General features: G+C 44.8%; 3 protein-coding genes across 4 annotated transcripts; 2 read left to right on the top strand and 1 right to left on the bottom strand.

Moving 5' to 3' along the window:
- Nucleotides 1-60: 60 nt before the first annotated feature.
- On the bottom strand, nt 61-2,480 carry LOC120691874 (pentatricopeptide repeat-containing protein DOT4, chloroplastic-like). Of its 2 annotated transcripts, XR_005682395.1 has the most exons (3): nt 962-2,480; nt 713-806; nt 61-540 (listed from the first exon to the last, which is right to left on the bottom strand). XR_005682395.1 is itself a non-coding variant. In XM_039975075.1 (2 exons), the coding sequence occupies exon 1, from the start codon at nt 2,436-2,438 to the stop codon at nt 966-968; it is 1,473 nt and encodes a 490-aa protein (XP_039831009.1). In that variant the 5' UTR covers nt 2,439-2,480; the 3' UTR covers nt 61-806; nt 962-965. The 2 variants fall into 2 exon arrangements, 1 of the variants encoding a protein (XP_039831009.1); XM_039975075.1 differs by having other exon boundaries at nt 61-806.
- A 1,382-nt stretch (nt 2,481-3,862) lies between these two features.
- LOC120691873 lies at nt 3,863-10,648 on the top strand. The gene is made up of 10 exons (XM_039975074.1): nt 3,863-4,786; nt 5,480-6,634; nt 7,196-8,320; nt 8,497-8,538; nt 8,881-8,957; nt 9,110-9,194; nt 9,261-9,344; nt 9,436-9,537; nt 9,622-9,720; nt 10,193-10,648. The coding sequence occupies exons 1-10, from the start codon at nt 4,118-4,120 to the stop codon at nt 10,316-10,318; spliced, it is 3,564 nt and encodes a 1,187-aa protein (XP_039831008.1). The 5' UTR covers nt 3,863-4,117; the 3' UTR covers nt 10,319-10,648.
- Nucleotides 10,649-10,843: 195 nt separating this feature from the next.
- LOC120692410 (uncharacterized protein At5g64816) lies at nt 10,844-11,811 on the top strand. The gene is made up of 2 exons (XM_039975688.1): nt 10,844-10,992; nt 11,099-11,811. Exon 2 carries the CDS (start codon nt 11,128-11,130, stop codon nt 11,503-11,505), a length of 378 nt encoding a protein of 125 aa, XP_039831622.1. The 5' UTR covers nt 10,844-10,992; nt 11,099-11,127; the 3' UTR covers nt 11,506-11,811.
- Nucleotides 11,812-19,539: the final 7,728 nt, after the last annotated feature.

Here is a 19,539-nt window from a genome sequence, read left to right as displayed (position 1 = left end):
AGCAAGTTCACGGAGTCCTATCTGAGATAATACTTCAAATCGAACTCAGCTCCAAATACCGAGTAAAATATACTTTAAATTGCAACAGATCAGAATTCATGAAGTAAAACTGTCTGCTACACTGCCACGATCTCTTCTCAACTTCAAACATAATGTTTCCAATATATAAACTTAGAAAGGCCCAGGCCTAGCAGGAATGTAAGACATAATAACTATCAATACTTTCTTAGCCACCGTCACTGTATGTTGAAGGATCAGATAAAGCCTGGTAATGCTCATGTAGTCATGTGATATAATCTTTGCCTGTAAGACAACTACTCCAACATGAGCAGATTTTCAAGTGGACCAACTACAACTACTAGTTAATTGGAAGGTGAAACATCTTCTTGTGGAGGCTTTGTCTTGATGTTTTTCCACTACTAATACTTCTGCCGATGATGGCTGCCAGGGAGATGAATTATGTACACAGGCTGCAGGGCAGTTGAGTCTTCATTTTTTCATTGACTCCATCCTGAAGAACCTTTATTCTGCCTTCCTTTCCTGTAAAGCAATCAGGATATCAAACTATATATGTCGTGGTAAGTGGTAACATTCATACTCAATCAGCTTGCTGATTGCTGAGCACTGCTGGCATGGCAAGGCAAGAGAAAATGGCAAATTGAGTAAAAATTGCTAGTAGAATATCAGACTGTGGGAGGCCACGCAAAATTACCATAAAAATGTATAGGCACTTTAAGTGACTCTCAGATCGCCAACCGTAGGTTTTCGTTTGTCACAATCACAAACTAACATTGACCATCGGTAATCTGAAATCAAAGGCAGTTCCAGGTCACTAAAATATGTATTTTTCTACGATTAGGATGACAAAAGATTTCTGAGCAGTGACATAGCAATTATTTGAAATCTGCACTCTTAGAAATATGTGCAACTCTCAACAATCCATGTAGTCTTATTCTTATACCTTATTACACTATTTCCACACAGCTCTGTCCAGAAGGTTTCACTAACTCTACCCTGTCAATCATCATCCTCACTCTATTTGCATCCTCTACCATTCCAGCCTTTGCATATATGTTTGACATAGTCACAAAATTCCCAGCATTCTCAGGCTCTACCTGAACTAGCTTCTCAAATGCAATCCTTGCAGATTCCACATTGTGGTGCATCCTACCTGCAGACAGAAGTGCACCCCAGACAATTGCATTTGGTTTCATCGGCATTTGGCCGACAAATTCCAAGGCCTCTACAAACCTCCCAGCACGTGCAAGCAGATCCACAACACAGGCGCACTGCTCCATAGTTGGGACGAGACCAGCAACTGACACAAAGTGCTGGAATAGTGCAAGCCCTTCATCGACCATGCCACAATGGCAGCATGCCATTAGAACAGCTGTGAATGTTACAGAGTCTGGCTGCATCCCACTCTGCGCCATGGCATCCACATGCTCAAGAGCCTTTGCTCCATACCCTTTCTTCGCAAATGTCCCAATCATCACGTTCCATGACATGACATTCTTCCGTTCAATCTCCATGAACACCTGCTCCGCATTGTTGACAGAGCCGACACGAGAATACATGCTCATCAGCGCATTCCACAAAATTGTTTTGGAACCACCACCATGGCTTCTCAGCATGTACCCATGGACTTGCCTGCCGGACTCCAAATCACAAGCACCCAGCACTGCCACAGCTGTGCGGGCATTCCCTCGAACACCCCCCATGCGCATCCCCCGGAAGCAATTCCAGGCCTCAATATCCCTCCCGGCACTAGCGAATCCCCCGATCATGGCATTCCAGGGCACCACGTCCTCGGCGTCCAAGCAACCAAACACTCTCCGGGCAGCGCTGACCTTCCCTTGCTTCGCATAGAGGGCGACCAGCGCCGGACCTGCCGAGGCATAGAAGACCAGCACGGGCACGTTCTTGATGCCGTAAGCGTGCGCCGCGCGCGCGGGGAGGAAGGCTGACGCGCGGCGGCAGCATGAGACGAGGCAGGAGAGGAGCTCCGCGTCGGGGGCGACCGCCGACGCGGAGGCGGCGAAGAGGGAGAGCGCCTCGTGGGGACGGCCGTGGCGGGAGAGCGCGGAGAGGACGGTGGTGTAGGAGGCGGTGGACGGGTAGGGGAGGAGGTAGAAGGCGCGGAGCGCGGATGGGAGGAGGCCGGCGTGGGAGTAGGCGGAGATGAGGGCGTTGGAGGCCGGCAGGGAGGCGGGGAGGGCGCCGAGCTTGAGGCCCGCTGCGTGGAGGGCGGAGATGGCCGGGGCAGAGGCGCCGGGCGAGGAAGTGGCGGCGGAGCGGAAGAGGCCAGGGAGGGAATCGGGGTCGAAGAGGTCGGAGCGGCGGTCGCCGGCTGCGGGCGGCGAGGTGGGGCACGCGGGGTGGTGCTCGAACATTCCTGTTTGCTTCGTGCCCTGCCAGGCAACACGGTCGCCAGGCATGCATCGCAGCCCCAGGCGACCGAAATCGGACGCCTGGGAGCGCTGCCTGCGCCAGGCGTGTTTCCCAGGGTGGAAAGCAAACAGGCAGGCGCGCCGCGCGCCGGAGCCACGCGGGGTAGGGAGTCCTGAGAACTCGCTGCCTGGCTGGCTGCAGATCAGAACCGTCAGACGTTAATCCAACGGCTAAGAGTGGCAACGCCTTGTGTTTCGCTGGAGTGTTTCGTTCAATCCAGTTCCATTATTAGCGCTACTTTGGACAAAATTTAGTAAATTGGTGGCATCGTGTCGTCGAAATTGGCACAATGTTTGGCGTTGTCACATTTGATGCCCGAGGTTGCATTACGTAGGGATAAAATGCGGACAAGTTTGTAAGGCTTCGAGTGGCCGCTTGCCGGATTGCCATTTTGCTCGGAAGAACCTCACAACCTCTCTTCGGATAGCGTGGTCCCTTCACCGAACATTAGCTAATCCTATAATCGGTGACAATAATGCAGATGCCAGTCTGGGATGCCTTGCTGTGTTTGCATACGCAAAGCCAGCTCGATAGGCTGTCCTGGCTAACTTAGGCCATAATCCCAACCCTCCTTTTTCTTTTCCTTTTTGCGATGAGCAACCACAGCCTCCCTGGAAACTGGAAAGTTAGTCGGAGATCCTAATCAGTGATCAGACAAAATTTAGGGGGTGTTTTGGAATAGGGACTTAAAAAACTCCCAGAGACTTTTTAGTATTTAGAAGTATTAAATAAATATTAATTATAAAACTAATTGCAGAATCCTGGGGCTAAACTGCGAGACGAATCTAATGAGGTATCATAATCCATGATCAGCGAATGGTTACTGTAGCACCAATGTAGAAAATTATGAATTAATTAGGCTCATTAGATTCGTCTCGCGAAAAAACACTCAGCTGTCAAAAAATATTTATAAACAGATTTTATTTAATATTATAAAATAGTAAAATTCCTTTTGATGTGATAGGGACTTCTGAAAAAAGTTTGGAACCAAACAGAACCTTAGAAACAGCCTTATCTTCTAGGCTTACATAGAGCAACACCGGCCCGTTTGGTTCCCATTCTAGGAATTCTAGAACGGGTATTCTAGTGCACGCATGGTTAACTAAATAAAGTCTATTTGCAAAATCTTTTTAGAGATGAGTGTAATTTTTTGTGATGAATCTAATGACGATAATTATTTAATGATTAGCTACAGTGATGCTACGATAACCATCCTCTAATCGCGGGGTCAAAGACCTAATTAGATTCTTCAAGATTCCTAATGCGGGGGTTTTGGAGTTAATTTTGTAAACTGATTTTTGTTTGACACCGTCAAAGTCCGTTTTAGAAACTTTTTAGAGAGTAACCAAACTAGGCCACACTCACCATCGCAAGAGTCCAAATGTCCAATTGCGAATAGTGAGGAGTCGTAGTGTTGCCAGAGGAACAAGGAAAACGTCCCTCACCCGTTCCATCCCGTCCCGTGCCGGCTCCGCTCGCCTCCCTTGCCGCGCCACCGGCCTCCCCTATCTCCCCCTCTTCTCCGGCGAATATTCCCCGCGCCGCGTGCCCTCGCTCGCCTTCCTACCTACGGCAACCGCCGCGCCCGTCGAACACATCGCTCAATTAACCCAATCCCGTCCTCCCGAAGAGGAGAAGCCACCCGCCGCGCTTCCCCGTGCCGGCGATGCTGCGACGCGTCCTCCTCCTCCGCCGTTTCCACCACCACCGCCACCGACTCCGCCCGCTCTCCACCACCCCGACTCCGCCGGCCTCCCCCGCACCCTCCACCCCCTCCACCTCTTCCCCCCTCCCGATCGCCGCCACGCCGCCCGATCCCCACCACCTCGCGCCCCACCGAGGGGCCGGGCGCCGACTGGCGCCGCTCCTCGCCTTCTCCGCGCTCTCACTCGCCGCCGCGGGCACGGTCTACCTCACCGCTGACAACCTCGAGGAGACGCTGCACAGGTCCAGGGATTCGGCGGGCCGCGTCCTGGAGCGGATGCAGCACACGTTGACGGCCGCGGGAGTGCTCTGGAAGTCGCTCCTGTCCGTGCTCTCGTCGGCCAACCAGGAGGTGCGGTCCGGGTTCGAGCTGCGGGTGGCCGCGCTGCTCGCCGACATCGCCGCCGCCAGCGCCGCCCGGCGCGCCGCCATTGTCTCCGCGGGGGGCGGCGCCGTCGTCGACTGGCTGCTCGACAGCGTTGTGCGAGGGGCCACGCAGGCCGAGGCTGCCAGGGCGCTCGCGCACCTGGTGGCTGACCCCTGGGTCGCTCCTGCCGTTCTCGGGCGCCCGCACGCCGTGCCCTACCTCCTCCAGTTCATCTTCTCTTATCAGCCCACGCGCGGCAAGAAGGTGATTCCAGGTCTTTAACCTTTTTTGGGGGGCTTTTTCTGATTTCCATAATGTGGTTTGGTAGAAGCTTGCGATAGTTTAATTCCATGGAATTGCTGATTGTGTGAGCTGGCTCTAATTTGTCGCTGACCGCTGTCGCTGTAACCATTCCATGGAATTAATTTATTAAGGTGCAATGTTTCTTATATACCATCAGCAACAACTGATATTTGAGTTAAGTTTCCTAGCTAGGCATATTGATTTGGTGTTTCCTAGCTTGTAGCATGGAATTAGGGTATTCATTTACCATTTTGTGCTATTCAGATCTTGAGATTTTGTGTGAATATAGCTAGCGGCCTAGCTTATAACGGAAATAAGATCATATTCATGTTTTGCAATATTAGGATGTCGATGTCGTGTCATAATGTGTATTAACTATTAAATCTCTGCGCTCTTACGCATTAGGTTGCTTGAGCATAAATCTTCTATACAACGTAACTGAATGTGGTACAACTTCTGAACCTGCAAATTATCTATGTAAGCTTGCCAAAAAAAAAAATCGCTCTGTAAAGCCCAGGATTAGATTATGTGTAGTATAACTTTTTTGTTGCTAACCGCTGCATTTTCTAAAGTTTTTTATATGTTTGTTATTTTGCAGGCATACTCTAGTTTATTAGTTTGGTGTACCTAATGTATTTTCTATTTTTTGGACAGAAATCTTCATTCGATGGTTCAGATCATTCTAAAGGGAGGAGCATGCTTGTAGCTGCACTTATGGATATCATCACTTCGAACTGCGATAATGCAGACTACTTGTCGTTTCAGCCTTTGCTGCCTGCAGATGCTGATACAAGAGATATTGCAGCAGTAATTGAAGTCATTGAGCAAGGAGGGATGCATTTTGATGACCACGAGGATGACAACAGCAATGATGGCGATAGAGGATTAAAAGGGATAGGGATTAAAGTGCTTGGTGGAACAACTATATTGGGATTCTCTAGAGGAAATAATTCCTTGGAGTTGGACAACTCAGGTGTTGATATGCTGGAAGTCTCATGTAACAGTAGAAGATTAGTCGTGCAACAGACTTCTATTGAGTCTCCACTAGTTGAGAAATTAAGTCCGTCTGCTGTCCCAGGCCTCTGGGATGACTTGCAGAGGGAGCATGTAGCTGTACCTTTTGCTACGTGGGCTCTTGCAAACTGGGCTATAGCATCAGATCTGAATCGCACTCGTATTCAAGATCTTGATAGTGACGGGCATGCAGTTGCAACAGCGCTGAAAGCATCTGAAAGAACTGTCAAGTGGCATGGAGCTCTTGTGGCTCGAGCTCTTTTAGAAGACCAGAATTTGGCCTTGGCTCCATCAGTTCCTGATTGGTGCTCTAGTCTTCTTTCTACAGCTTCTCAGGCTACTGAGAACAATGACATACCATTGGGTCAACTGTCATTATCAACTTTCCTACTGTCCATGACACGGTGTAATGACTCAAAATTTGTGATAAGGCAGAGGGGCCTTCATCCACTTCGTAGTATTGCAAAAAAGATAGAAAATCATAATGGCCAGAGCAGTATGAAAGAATCAATAGCAAGCGCACTGAGTTTGCTTTATGCTGGTGAAGTTCCTTTATCACTTGAGGAATCTCAAAGATGGTCTGGCATTCTTCTTAGGTGGATTTTTGATAAATCTGTATCAGATAAAACGCAACTTACAGCTGTAAAAATCCTTTCATGCATACTTGAAGACTATGGTCCAGCTTCTGTGCCAATTTCTCAGGGATGGTTAGCTCTTGTCCTTTCTGAGATTCTTGGAGACAACAAGGCCCAAAATTCAAAAGGAACCGCACAGCCTGAACCAGAGAGGGTGCAGGTACTCATTTCATTTCTTTTTCAAATCCAAAACTTATTTTGGATGAGTGTTTTGCCCAATGTAAAGATCTTATGCATGTATACACACAAGCACACCAAAATGGAGTCTCAATGTTGATGTTGTTTTAAACGTTATTACAACTTGCAAGATCTTTGATGATGCTTTTTTTCTATCTTAGCTTGGTAATATACATTATAAAAAATGTAAGTAGTGGATACATCATGACAGTGTAGCTATTTAGAATGGACTGTTTGTTCTGTTCATAGGCAAGTTCCATAAAACATTCATGCTTAATCAGTATTTCCTTTGATTAAATAGTTGATTTTTCCATTTTGTAACAAAGTTAAAAGGTTGATTGTATCATCATTTATTATCCAGACATGTAGCAGCTGTCTTGTTCTGTTGATATAACATTTTCATGTTACAATTTAAATATAGCCTTGATTTGCATTTTGGAATTTAGCTTGTTACCTGATATGCCTAATGACTTTGTACTGGTCTTTATCATCCACACTCTTGTTCTTCATCCTACCATCCTAATACAACTACTGTTATTGACAGAATCCGGTTGATTACCATAATGCTTCCACTGCAACTCAGGTCCTGAATCAATTAGGTAGCGCTGTTGTTAAATTAGCAAGTGCTCAATCTGGCTATGAACCTGGGTCTGATGACAAAGACAAAGTACCACTTGCCGATTTTCTATCTCTTGAACCATTTGCTACAGCTCTAAAGAATATGAACAAAAAGAATCCGCCCAAATTTGATGCTGCTGACTCAGCATCAGCTACACTCAAGGGAATAAAAGCTCTAGCTGAGCTTTGTTCTGAGGATGGTGCATGCCAAAAGAGAATAGCTGGTTTAGGAACTCTTTCCTTGTTGAGGCATATCCTCCTGGCTGATGATTATGAGAAACTTGCTGCAATTGAAGCATATGATGCATCGCGTATTCGAGAAGTGCAGGACAAGAATGTTTCTGCATCCAATGTTTCCTCTACTGATGCTACCACTGATCCCTCAAGTGTACGGGTTGCTCCTGCCGCTCATATCCGAAGGCATGCTGGACGGCTGCTGACCATTCTATCTCTTCTACCCAATTCAAAGAAGGAAATAATTTCAGATGATGTATGGTGCAAGTGGCTCGAGGATTGTGCTAGTGGGCGAATTCCCTGCAATGATATAAAGTTAAAAAGTTATTGCAGGTTAACATTATTGAATATACTCTGCTCTGAGAGTCCAAATACTAGAAGAGGCTTGGATGAATATCCTGATTCAGAAAGCGAGTATAAAAGAAACTGTCCTCAGTTTGGAGATGCACTATTCTTACTAAATCCAGAGTTACCTCTTGAGGTTCATTTGGACAATAGTGGTTTTAGGATTTCAACAGTTCCAAGAGATAGTTGTAAGGATGATGAAGGTATTGAAGACGCTAGTGAAACTGGGAGCTCTGTAGATGGTACGGAGGCTTCATCCAAAGAGGCCCCTTTGATGGATGTTGTGTTTGTCCATGGCCTGCGTGGTGGCCCATTCAATTCATGGCGAATAGCCGATGACAAATCATCAACTACCAAAGCTGGTTTGGTAGAAAGTATTGACGAGGATGCTGGGAAAGAGGGTACATGTTGGCCAAGAGAATGGCTCGCAGCAGATTTTCCTCAAGCACGTTTTTTTACAGTCAAATACAAGGTTTGTTCTCTGATGCGCATCAGTTCCCCTTGCCCTGCTGTTCTTCTCACTTTGACAGACCTGTATCGGTCCCCTTCTAATATTTAGTTGTTCTGTTATATTTGAGTTTTTCTGCTGATACCATCATTGCTTTCAAATTCTTCAGTGTCCTTATCTGTTTCAAATAATTTATGCAGACAAATTTGACCCAGTGGACTGGAGCCAGCTTGCCCCTTCAGGTTACAATTTCTGCGAATTCTTTAGTTTTTCGTCTTCTGTGCATGGCCCCATCTCTCTCCAAATTCTCTCTGGTGCCAAGTAAAAAATCTTAAGTTTTTGTTTTATATACCCCTTATTTATGGTCCGGGACCCAGCTTGTCAGCATTACAAGTTACAATCCAAGCTCTTGAACTTTATAGCAGCATACCCATTATTGCTGCAGTTTTTGTGTTGTGCTACTGCAGTGATTTCCCCCCATGGTTCAAGATTTTTTCTGATGTAGTATATGTTGGTATCAATGTTCATACTATTACTTGATTATTTGCTGTTCTCTTACTCAAGATCCCATATCTGTTTTATAGGAGGTAAGCTCTATGCTGCTGAGGAAAATGGTGGCTGCTGGGATTGGTAATCGGCCTGTTATTTTTGTGACGCATAGGTAAGGATGGTTGTTTAGCCTCTGAGGCTACTCGCCCATGCAATTGCAGTGGGCGTGGTCCTAAATTTGTTTGTGTTAACTTCTCCCACTTTGTAATTGTTGGTTACGAAATAACTGATAACTTGTTTTCTCCCCCATTTTCATACTTGCAGTATGGGAGGACTGGTCGTTAAGCAGCTGTTATATCAAGCAAAGCTGAATAACTATGACAATTTCCTCAATAATACTGTCGGGCTAGTATGTATTTGTGTGTTGAATTTTGTGATCATCCGTATGAGTGATCTAACTATGTCTCCATCACAGGTTTTCTATAGCTGTCCGCATTTTGGCAGTAAACTTGCAGATATGCCATGGCGTATGGGGTTGGTGTTTCGTCCAGCTCCTTCGGTATGGTCTTCAATTCTTCATATGACAAGCTGGTTTACAAACTGATTTTCTTTTGTCTTCTCTATATGTTCTGACACTAATTTTTTTATAGATCGGGGAATTAAGAAGTGGATCTCCAAGACTAGTTGAATTAAACGATTTTGTGCGGCAGCGCCATAACAAAGGACTTCTCGATGTTCTTAGCTTTAGTGAGGTAAAGGAAAGCACTCATTTACTCATACTGCAAAGTTTCCACTACCTCAGTGCTAAGTTATATTGCTAATTGATTCCATGACAGACCCAGGTCACACCGATTGTTGAAGGCTATGGTGGTTGGGCACTTCGGATGGAGATAGTGCCAATTGAGTCCGCATACCCTGGTTTTGGGGAACTCGTTGTAAGTATTTCTCAGTTCATTGCATTATTTAGAGTATCATATAGTAAATTATTTTCTTGTACTCTTCATTTTAAATTTGTGCCATCTAGGACAAACTGGTGAACTAATTAGCTTGGCCTAAACATCATATATTTGAAAACAGAGGAAGTATCACGAGGGCTTAATATATCATTCGTTCACATGTGGTGCAGTCCAAAATAATTCCTGGTTATGTCACAATTATAAACTTATGTTGATAAGCATATCTAGTTTCTAAATAGCACTGAAATAGCCAGGGCGTTATTGATAATTTTTTGGATTACACAAGCAGCTATTAAACTTACTTGTTTACTGAGCCATGTGAATTGTTCTACATTTTCCCCACCATTCTGCCCCCTTGTAAGCCTCCACAAATTCCTAGTTCCATGGTAGTTCCAACTTTTGCAAATTTAAAGGGCTTATTACTAATATATATTTACTTTTTTTTTTGCAGGTTCTACCGTCCACTGATCATATAAATTCATGCAAGCCAGTGAACAAGAACGATCCTTCTTATGCAGAAACCTTGGCATTTCTGGAGAAGAACTTCAAATTGCGTCTCAAAGGAGCAGAATCCTAGGTTTCGTTTCCCAGGAAGCGTGTTGTGGAATTTTTGGGCACCCGCAGAGGCTTCATTTTCCCTTTTACTAGGAGACGCTTTTCTAACTGCGAATGGTGGTTGATCTGACGAAGCATATTGGGCGTGCTGTGTTTTATGAAGCTCGCACCCAACTGTGCAGTATTACTTGCACATAGTGGATAGACTGTAAATAGCTGTCTTTACCTTTGATATAGTTGCCCCACATGTAAGATAAGTCATAGTGCTCCGATACCTGTATTATGTTATAACAGTTTGTTGTCCCTCCCTTCATCAAAATACAAAGATACATACACGTTCCCAGTTACCAAATGCTGCTTTACGTGCACGTTTCAAGTTACCAAACGTCATCTTCATGGCCGAAAGACGACTATTTTTCGAATTTACGTTATTAATCCGAATAGGGGGAGGAGGTGTTTCGCAGTTCTAGATTTCAAATTGGGCTTCTCGGCCCATTTCAAGCCCGACACCGACTCCCCCAGCCATCATCTCCCACCCGGCCACCCCGCAGTTCGCTTCCGCACAACAGATGGGAGTTGGAGAAAGGGTGCGTCGCCACCTCGTCGTCCTCGCCTAAAACCCTCGCCTCCCTCCACCCGGTTCCCCTTCTCTCCTTCACGCGACGACGTCTCGCCGAGCAATCGGTTCCACCCAAGGTTTCACTCCCCAATTCTCCACTTCTTCCTCCCCCCTTCTCGCCTCACGATTTCCTCATACATCTCTGAGGATTGTGGGGGATTCGGCCAAATCTGATCCGTGCAGCCCCGATTTCCGCGGAGGCTCGCGCGGCGATGGTGGACGCGTGGTGGCCCCTGCTGGGCGCGGCGGTCCCGGCGCTGGTGGCGGGCCAATTCATCCGCATCAAGCGCCGCCGCGACGAGGAGCAGCGCCTCAAGGCGGCGCGCGGCCGCGAGAAGAGCTCTGACGAGGTCTTCGTCTGCGAGCGCGTCTGCACCTCCAAGCGGATGCTCAAGAAGGTGGGGGCCTTCTCCAAGGACCCCATCCCGGAGACCTGCGTCACCGTCTGCGGCGTCTCCGAGCTCGACGCCTGCGCCGACGCCTGCGCGCGCACCGTCTGCGTCAACCAGCACCAGGTGCCCAACTGGAACGATGTCTGCCTCAAGAGGTGCCAGAGCGAGTGCCTCAAGCTCTCCTCGACCGTCATGTAGTGGCAATCATGCAATTGTTCTGCTCTCCTTAGTTACCACCCGTCAGGCTCTACCCTGCTTCTATCCATATCATGGTTGAGGAACTTCAGAGTTCAGACATTGATAATTATCATTTCTATATCTCAACGAATCGGAATGAGTGAATGTGGCTGGTTCTGTTTGTTATGTCGTCCATTCCATTTTCTCTTGCGCATTTCCTCTTTAGAAAATGTTTCTCTGTACTGATTGTGATTGTTAGGTGCCATATCCTGATTGTTGACGCATAATGGAACCTGTCTGGCTTCTAGGATGAAATGTTGAGCTCCATATGTGTTTCCATGAAGTTTTTTATTTCAATCTCATTCCAGTAGAATACTTAGGGTGGTGGCTTGGATGTTGGACTTTCACAGTTTAAGCTGACAACTCTGAAATACTTGTGAGCTTCGTATATTAAATCTTAGAGGTGTTTTTTCTAAGGTTTCATTGAGTTAAAATTTGTGAGCATTGCGAGAGATTAGTCCCTTGTATAGTTTATACTTTCTATTGCAAAGTGCAAACATCCAAGAATGTGTGAAGAAGATAAAATACAATCCATGCTAGTCAAAGACCGAAACAATAACATAATCTATAGTGAAGTTCATATATTTGGTACTGAAAATGGAGCGTGCATATTGACTATATGTTCTCATGTAAGGGGTTACAGAATAAAATTTTAATACAGTGTGCAGAACGACAATAGGTTCTCATGGAGGGGTTACAGAATAAGAGAGATGTATATGTATGTTGTATGCAGAGTCTTCTTGCCAAGAGTTTTTTAGGGGTTCGCCTGGTTACCAGATGTGCTTTCTGATATGACGTTCATAGTTAGTGCATTACATATCTTTTTTTTTGGGCATCCAAATGACAGCGTTGGTGCATTGGGTTTCTGTACCACATTTCTCCATCGCTGATGGTATTGATGATTGGTTGATAACAGATCATGACTTTTGATGTATCATATAATCGAAGCGGCTGGTTGCACGAAATGCAATGTTGACTTCCGCATGTCTTCGTTCTTAGAATTGATGTGTTTGATTAATTAGTTTTTGAGTTCTGCTACTTGCTAGGGGGGTTCGTTTTGCATGGTGCACACTGACATGTTTTTACACTTCACATTTCCTTTTTTTTTTGTTTGCGACTGCTGTTTACCCTTCACTATTTTTTTATTTTCGAGTGCCATTTACCCTTCACTGTTTAAGCAAGAACATCACTGGTGTTACTGGTCCAGTTTTAGTTGAGTAACGAATGCTGCTAACACAGGAGAGCTCCTAAAGGGAAGGCACTCCTTCGGAATGTTCACACACATAACAAACAGGCATCATTCGTGACCTCAATCCCTGCTCATCATATATTTGGATAAGAGAAGTAGGATTGCCTGAAAATAAAATTGGGGCCCCCTCCTCCAGTGTCTTCTTTTGGCATGTCAACCTCGACCGCTCCTGTCCTTGTATTCCCGTGAAGATCGTATGTCGACGGATGCTTGGTCTGTTCTTCATTTCCAAAAGCAGCGGCCCCTAGTGGACCGAATGTTGCTTGTCTTTTCTTTCTTGCGCTCTATTCAGCCCATTTGCGGAGTTTTTTATTTTTATATTATTTATTTTTTGATTTTTCAAAAATATATACCGCAAAAAAATATTGCAGATCTGGCCTCCTGTCGCCAGTTCAACTGGCGGTAAGAGCATAAAGCGGCTGTATGGGGTACTGTAGCAATGTTATCGCCGGTTCATCCGGCGGAATTTTTTTTGACCTGAGCATCTCACTTTCAAAAAATCATAACTAATTTATATGAATTTGGATGGAGATAAACTTTATGTGAAAATTGTAGATCTCGACGAGATCTACAACTTTGTAGTTCAAACTTTTTTCATTTTGAGCCATCTTGGTGCTCAAATAATCGATAAATGCTCCAGATCTAAAATTTAATTTTGGATCTGAAGTTTGTGACAATTATTTGAACACCAAGATGGCTTCAAATAAAATAATTTTGAACTACAAAGTTGTAGATCTTGTTGAGTTCTATAATTTCTATACAAAATTTATCTCAATACGAGTTCATATAAATTAATTATGATTTTTTGAAGTTGTGTTGTCTAGTGTTCAGACTAAAATTTAAATTTTAGATCTGAAATTTGTGTCGATTATTTGAGCACCAAGATGGATCCAAATGAAAAAAGTTTGAACTACAAAGTTGTAGATCTCATCGATATCTACAATTTTCATATAAAGTTTATCTCCATACGAGTTCATATAAATTAGTTATGATTTTTTGAAAATGAGCTACCCAAGTCAAAAAAAATCTACCGGATGAACCGGCGATTAAGATATCGCCGGTTCATCCGGCGGTATGCCCTTACCGCCAGTTCAGACGATAGAAGGCCAGATCTGTAATTTTTTTGCGGTATATATTTTTGAAAAATCAAAATAATAAAAAATAAAAAATAAAAAAACTCCCATTTGCGTCACAGAATCGGCCCAGCTAAATATCCCTTTTCTGCCTACTTCATCCAGTCAGTGTCATACTGTCATTTAGTGTTCTTGGGCTTATTTTGAAAATAAAATCAATTGTTTACGAAGTGAAAAAAGTACAACATTTTGTGTACAAAAATTTCGCTGAAATTTTCTGAATCGCAATCGCAAGCTGAAGTGCTTGCCCGCGCGCACCGTGCTCGCCCACGTGGTGAAGAAGGCGCGGGGTATCCGGTACTCTAAATCCATACACTAAAAAATTATTTTATTCTAATAATTTATATTCTTTTCTCTATTTCTATTTCTCCGTACCCATCATCCTTTATATCTCATCCTCTATATCAACTATCCTATATTTTATTCATCCTTCTGCACCTAACCTGCCCTGGGTCTGACCAGGCTTAGTGGGGAGTGTTATCGCACAGTTACCAAGACTGTGAACTAGGTAACCGAGCCGGGAGAGTGTAATGGTGATGACACTTCTCTCATATTCGATGACATTTTTCTTTTTTCTTTTCTGTCAAGTCAGCATATTTAATGCTCATGATACTCTCATGACACCATCATTAAGATTGGCCAAAGTGACCGTCATTGTTGGTGTGCGTGCCACAAATTTGATTCAATTTGTAAAAAATACGTGTAATATTTATATATCTAAGCAAATTTGTTAAAAAATTAGATTCAAAGATCTTCCTAATGATATCAATTATGTACGATAAATATTGATATTAATTTATTCAAAGTTGTTTATCGGGAAACCAAAATGATAGATAATTAGGGACGAATGGAGTACCTCAGGTCGCAAAAGTTCAACTGTTCAAGTGTCCGCTATTATTTATGACTGACGCTGGTCGGTCCTCGATCAGATGGCAAATAAAACCGCCTAGCTCAACACTCGAAATTAAAGATCATACAAAGTCAATAACGTGGTTGGTTGGGAATACAAGACAGACACATGCATGCTGCAGCCATACGTATATTTCAAACATCAGAGACTATGGTTGAACCGTCTCTTGTGATTAATTCCTAGAGCCGTACTTCCTCTGTTCTGAAATGTAAGTTATTCTGGCATTTTATCAAATTCATTGAACATTTCCTGAATCTAGACAAACTGTATGTCTAGATTCATTGAACATTCTATGAATCTAGACACAGTAAAATACTCCCAAACTAATTTACATTTCAGAACGAGGAAGAACGTAGCAGCTAGGAATTGAACCCAGGGACGCAGCCCGCCGCGTTCAGGTTTTCCAATGAAAGTGCATGCGACATGGAGTCATGGAGATCGATCGATCAGCTACCTAGCCTATCTGCGCCGTGAATTTGAGGTTAACACGGACGGTGTTCTTGTTCTTGCCACGTAAAATCAGCTACCACCACAGTGAAACGCCGGAACCGCCTACCCTGACCGCGGGGTGATCGACTTTGTAACTCTGTGCATGCAATGCGGAAAGAAAGATGATGGGACGACGCCTTTGATGCGTCGTCGAGCTCAGTGGCGGATGCAGGATTGGAGAGAAGGGGGGCTGAAACAATAGAAATGTTGATTTGTGTAAAGATTTAATGATGATTTGGAGATCTTGCTACAGTAATTTGAGTGTAGTTAACCCCTCTTGGGGGGGCTGGAGCCCCCCTTAAGATCCGCCGCTGGTCGAGCTCCATCTAGCCGGGGAACTTCAATTCAATTCAGTACTTCTTGCTGCAAGCTTACCACGCCCCGAGCCCCCTATATAGCAATAGATGCTTTACTTACTGGCCACAACTACGTCAACAATGGCGCTAGCTTTCATCAAGAAAAGAAACAATGGCGGCGCTGGCGCCGCACAGAACGGCGGCGTTGTCCTCCCTGTGGAAACGGGAACCGCGCAGCCACAGAGCAACGCCAGGTTCCTCGACCCTGTGTTGGAGGACAAAATTGGCAACACCGAGGCCGACCGGTCAGACCGGTCCGGGCCTGCGCAGTCCGAATAGAGTTAGGGTTTGTATTATAAAATCTGTTTGTAACTCAATTTGGAAGGGGTATGTCTTCCCCGGCCTATAAATATAAAGGTCACGACCGATTGAATTCCTTCTACCCAATCGAATCAATCAATTTACAATTTTCCTATTTTTCTCCAAACCCTAGCTTTTCCAATCTCGTGCTGTTCTTTGCTCATCTTTACGGCGTTCAAGGGCGTCTTGGGTGGCCTGCCGACCTCAAGACAACCCTAGATCTTCGAGCTCCGACGGGGTCCCTCCCGAGCTTGAGGTTCTAGGTCTTCGTGAAGCTTTCTGCGCCCAACCGGTCTGATCGGTTGGCGCGACCGGTCTGACCGGTCGCCGGCGAGCTTCGTCCGGTTGCGATCGTTGCGATCCTGCGCATTCTAGCGCTTGTGTGTTGGCCAATTCTGCGTCAACATACTTTTTGGCGACTCCGCTGGGGACAGATCTGAGTTCATCGGGCGCAATGGCCGGTGATAAGGTCGACTCCAAGGTAGATGCGGCTCCCATCGACATCCAGTATGAAGACATACCTGAGGAGACGCGCAAACAATTCGAGGCTGCGTTCCAGAAGAAACAGGAGGACGCCAAGAATAGATTGCTTGCATGCTTCGGGAAGACTCGGCAAGGTGTGTTCAAGAAGGAGGAATTCCACATGCCCACATTCGCACCGCCACCACCGAACCCATCTACTATGGCTACAGCTACTGCTTCATCTGCTTCCACTCCAAGCGAGATAAGTTTTACCTTCGATTCTATCAAGCAGTTTGCCGATGCCTTTTTGAGTCGATTCGAGCAATCACAAAAGTTTACACAAGACATGCTTATCGACTTGACTATGCAAAACAAGGGGAAGAAAACTGTCAATGATTATTCCACTTTTTCCCCTAACCCTAGTCTTTCGGCTGCACCATCAGATTATCATTATGGTATGCCGACGAATTACTTCGCAGGACAGACACCCCCGCCGGGCACAGTTCGGCCGTCCAAGACCGAATCGGTCAGATCGGTCGCACCGACCGGTCAGACCGGTGCCCCGGCGGGCGGATAGGTCAGACCGGTCAATCAGACTGGTCAGACCGGTGCCATGGTGCTCGGTTCTGCGCCACAGCCACAGGTCTTGCCTCCTCCCGCTTCGGCTGATTATAGCCTGGAGTGAGAATTGGCAAATTTTGTGCCGCCGTATACGACGAAGTCATACGGTGAACCACCTTTCCCTCCACCGTTGCCCAAGGATGTTTGGGATGATTGGCTTAGGGCCAATCTACAGTATGCCGCACAAACGATGTCCACTACTGATCCTGCGACACATCGTTTCGGCCAAACGTCCATGGGTAACTATGAGGCCGATCTTGCTAGGATGAAAAAGGATCTGGCCGATATGTTTAAGGAAAAACTGGGCTTTGTTGCGGGTAGGAGTCGGCTATATCGTAGACCGTATGTTGATGCTTTTGATTTGATTCCTTACCCCGCTGGTTGGCGTGTTCCCAATTTTGTCAAGTTTAGCGGTAATGATAACCGATCCACTTGGGAGCACACTAGCCAATATATTGCTCAACTTGGAGAAGTCGGTTCTAGCAAGTCTTTGTGCGTTCGCATATTTTCTTTATCTTTGACTGGAACGGCTTTTTCTTGGTTTTCTTCGCTAACTCCTAACTCGATTCGTTCTTGGGATAAATTAGAGCAAAAGTTTCATAATCACTTTTATAATGGGGATAACGAAACTAAGTTGACAGATTCTTGGTTTTCTTCGCTAACTCCTAACTCGATTCGTTCTTGGGATAAATTAGAGCAAAAGTTTCATAATCACTTTTATAATGGGGATAACGAAACTAAGTTGACAGATTTGACATCGGTTAGACAGGGTAGAGATGAGTCTATCCAAGAGTACTTTAAGAAATTTAAAGATATTAAGAACTGTTGACGCAAAAATCAACACACTGGAATCCGAGGGCAAGTGTTCGCCGAGTCACAGAAAGTCAACGAAGCGTGCCAGTCAATTTGACTTGAAATTGACAAGGGAGAAAACAAAGTCAGATTCGAGAGCGTATCGGCTGGGATTCCGAATATCTCTTAGATGGGCGTATCGGCAAGCTTTGCCGATACTATAGACGACAAAAAGATATTAAATGCAAGCGCGTAGTAAACGAGCGTATCGGCAGGATCAGCCGATACACTAAACGATAAAATCAACTTTGAACAGCCGATCGTGTATGTATGACAAGATCTAAGTTATGAATGTGTAACTCAGATGATGTGAAACTAAAAACAGATCTAAACCGGCTCTTGAGATAACAAAAGTATTACTCCAAAACCTAAAGCCGATCTAGTATATTTTTATATGTGATAATGGCCAAAAAGCATAGAAAAACCTACAAATCTAGTCGATATCGATAATTGGTGAATAAATCTAGACGAGACGATAGCGATGCGCCCGGAAGTCAAAGCCTAGATAAACTCGATAACTTTTGAATATATTTGAACGAAGCCACAGGGATGCGCCAGGTAGCTAAAGTTCAAATATACTCGGTAAAACGAAAACTCACCAGCAAATCAAGTCGCTCGAATATGAGGCGTCCTTGATCAACTTGAAAGAACTCGTCGGAAAAAAAAGAAAAGGCAAAGTCGCTGAAAAAGTGCAAAGGAATTGTAAAGTTTGTTGTATTGGATGTGTATCAAGTTTTTCCGGTCCCTTACAACTGATATATATAGCCTAGGACTATCAAGTCCTAGCCGATCACGGCAAACATTACTTGACTAAAAAGAAAAGAATTTTAAAAAATAAACTACTTTAAATGTTACAACCGAATCATCAAGATTCTCGTAGAGTCCGGATCCTCTCCTCCTTCCTTGACTTCATCGGCAACTATCCATCGGCCGAACAACAGAACGGACAAATCAGCATCTTCATGGCATAGTCCTCTGGTCCATCGGACGGACTCCATCGGCCGATTCCAACACTGTGCATCTTTTGGTTTCTTCCAAATCGGCCACCTTCTCTTCACAAAAATCACCTTCCTTGACACGTGTCAAAAAACGGTGTCAACAAGGACCGATGCTTTAATTTGTCACTTTTCGAAAAGGATTTGGTTGATTTGGCTCTTGCGGGTTTATATTCTAATTATAGAGAGAATCTTGATGGTTCGAGTTTTTATTCTATTAATCAGCTTCAAGCTAAAGCTTTGAATCAAGAGACCAAATTTAAGAAAGAAAAGGATACCTACAAGTCCCATCGTTCAAACACTCATATTGTTGAATATGATTCCGATTCATCGGACGATGAGGATAAAGAGGTATACGCTGCTGAGTTTGTTTGGCCCGCCTCGGCCAAACCATCTACTTGTACATCTCTTAAGCCGACTCAAAAGAATCGACAAGAAGAGATGAAGTTTACTTTCGATGTGTCCAAGTGTGATCGCATTTTCGATGAGTTATTACGACTTGGATACTCATGTTATACTGCCGCTTGAGGAGCTAAAGCGGCGCGCTTATTGTAAATTTCATAATTCTTCATCTCATGCAACTAATGATTGTAATGTGTTTCATCGACAGGTACAATCGGCCATAAAT

This window comes from Panicum virgatum, chromosome 9N (genome assembly GCF_016808335.1).
Source record: "Panicum virgatum strain AP13 chromosome 9N, P.virgatum_v5, whole genome shotgun sequence".
NCBI classification, from domain to species: domain Eukaryota; kingdom Viridiplantae; phylum Streptophyta; class Magnoliopsida; order Poales; family Poaceae; genus Panicum; species Panicum virgatum.
The sequence above is the reverse complement of the archived record's forward strand: the minus strand, read 5'-3'. Positions and strand labels throughout refer to the sequence as shown.

Bases quoted from the DNA above. Each gene is read 5' to 3' on its own strand.
- LOC120691873 (XM_039975074.1), top strand. From the start codon at position 4,118: ATGCTGCGACGCGTCCTCCTCCTCCGCCGTTTCCACCACCACCGCCAC. The intron at 9,195-9,260 runs GTATGTATTTGT...TCTCCATCACAG, and splicing joins TCAATAATACTGTCGGGCTA to GTTTTCTATAGCTGTCCGCA. The intron at 9,345-9,435 runs GTATGGTCTTCA...ATTTTTTTATAG, and splicing joins TGTTTCGTCCAGCTCCTTCG to ATCGGGGAATTAAGAAGTGG.
- LOC120692410 (XM_039975688.1), top strand. From the start codon at position 11,128: ATGGTGGACGCGTGGTGGCCCCTGCTGGGCGCGGCGGTCCCGGCGCTG.
- LOC120691874 (XM_039975075.1), bottom strand. From the start codon at position 2,438: ATGCCTGGCGACCGTGTTGCCTGGCAGGGCACGAAGCAAACAGGAATG.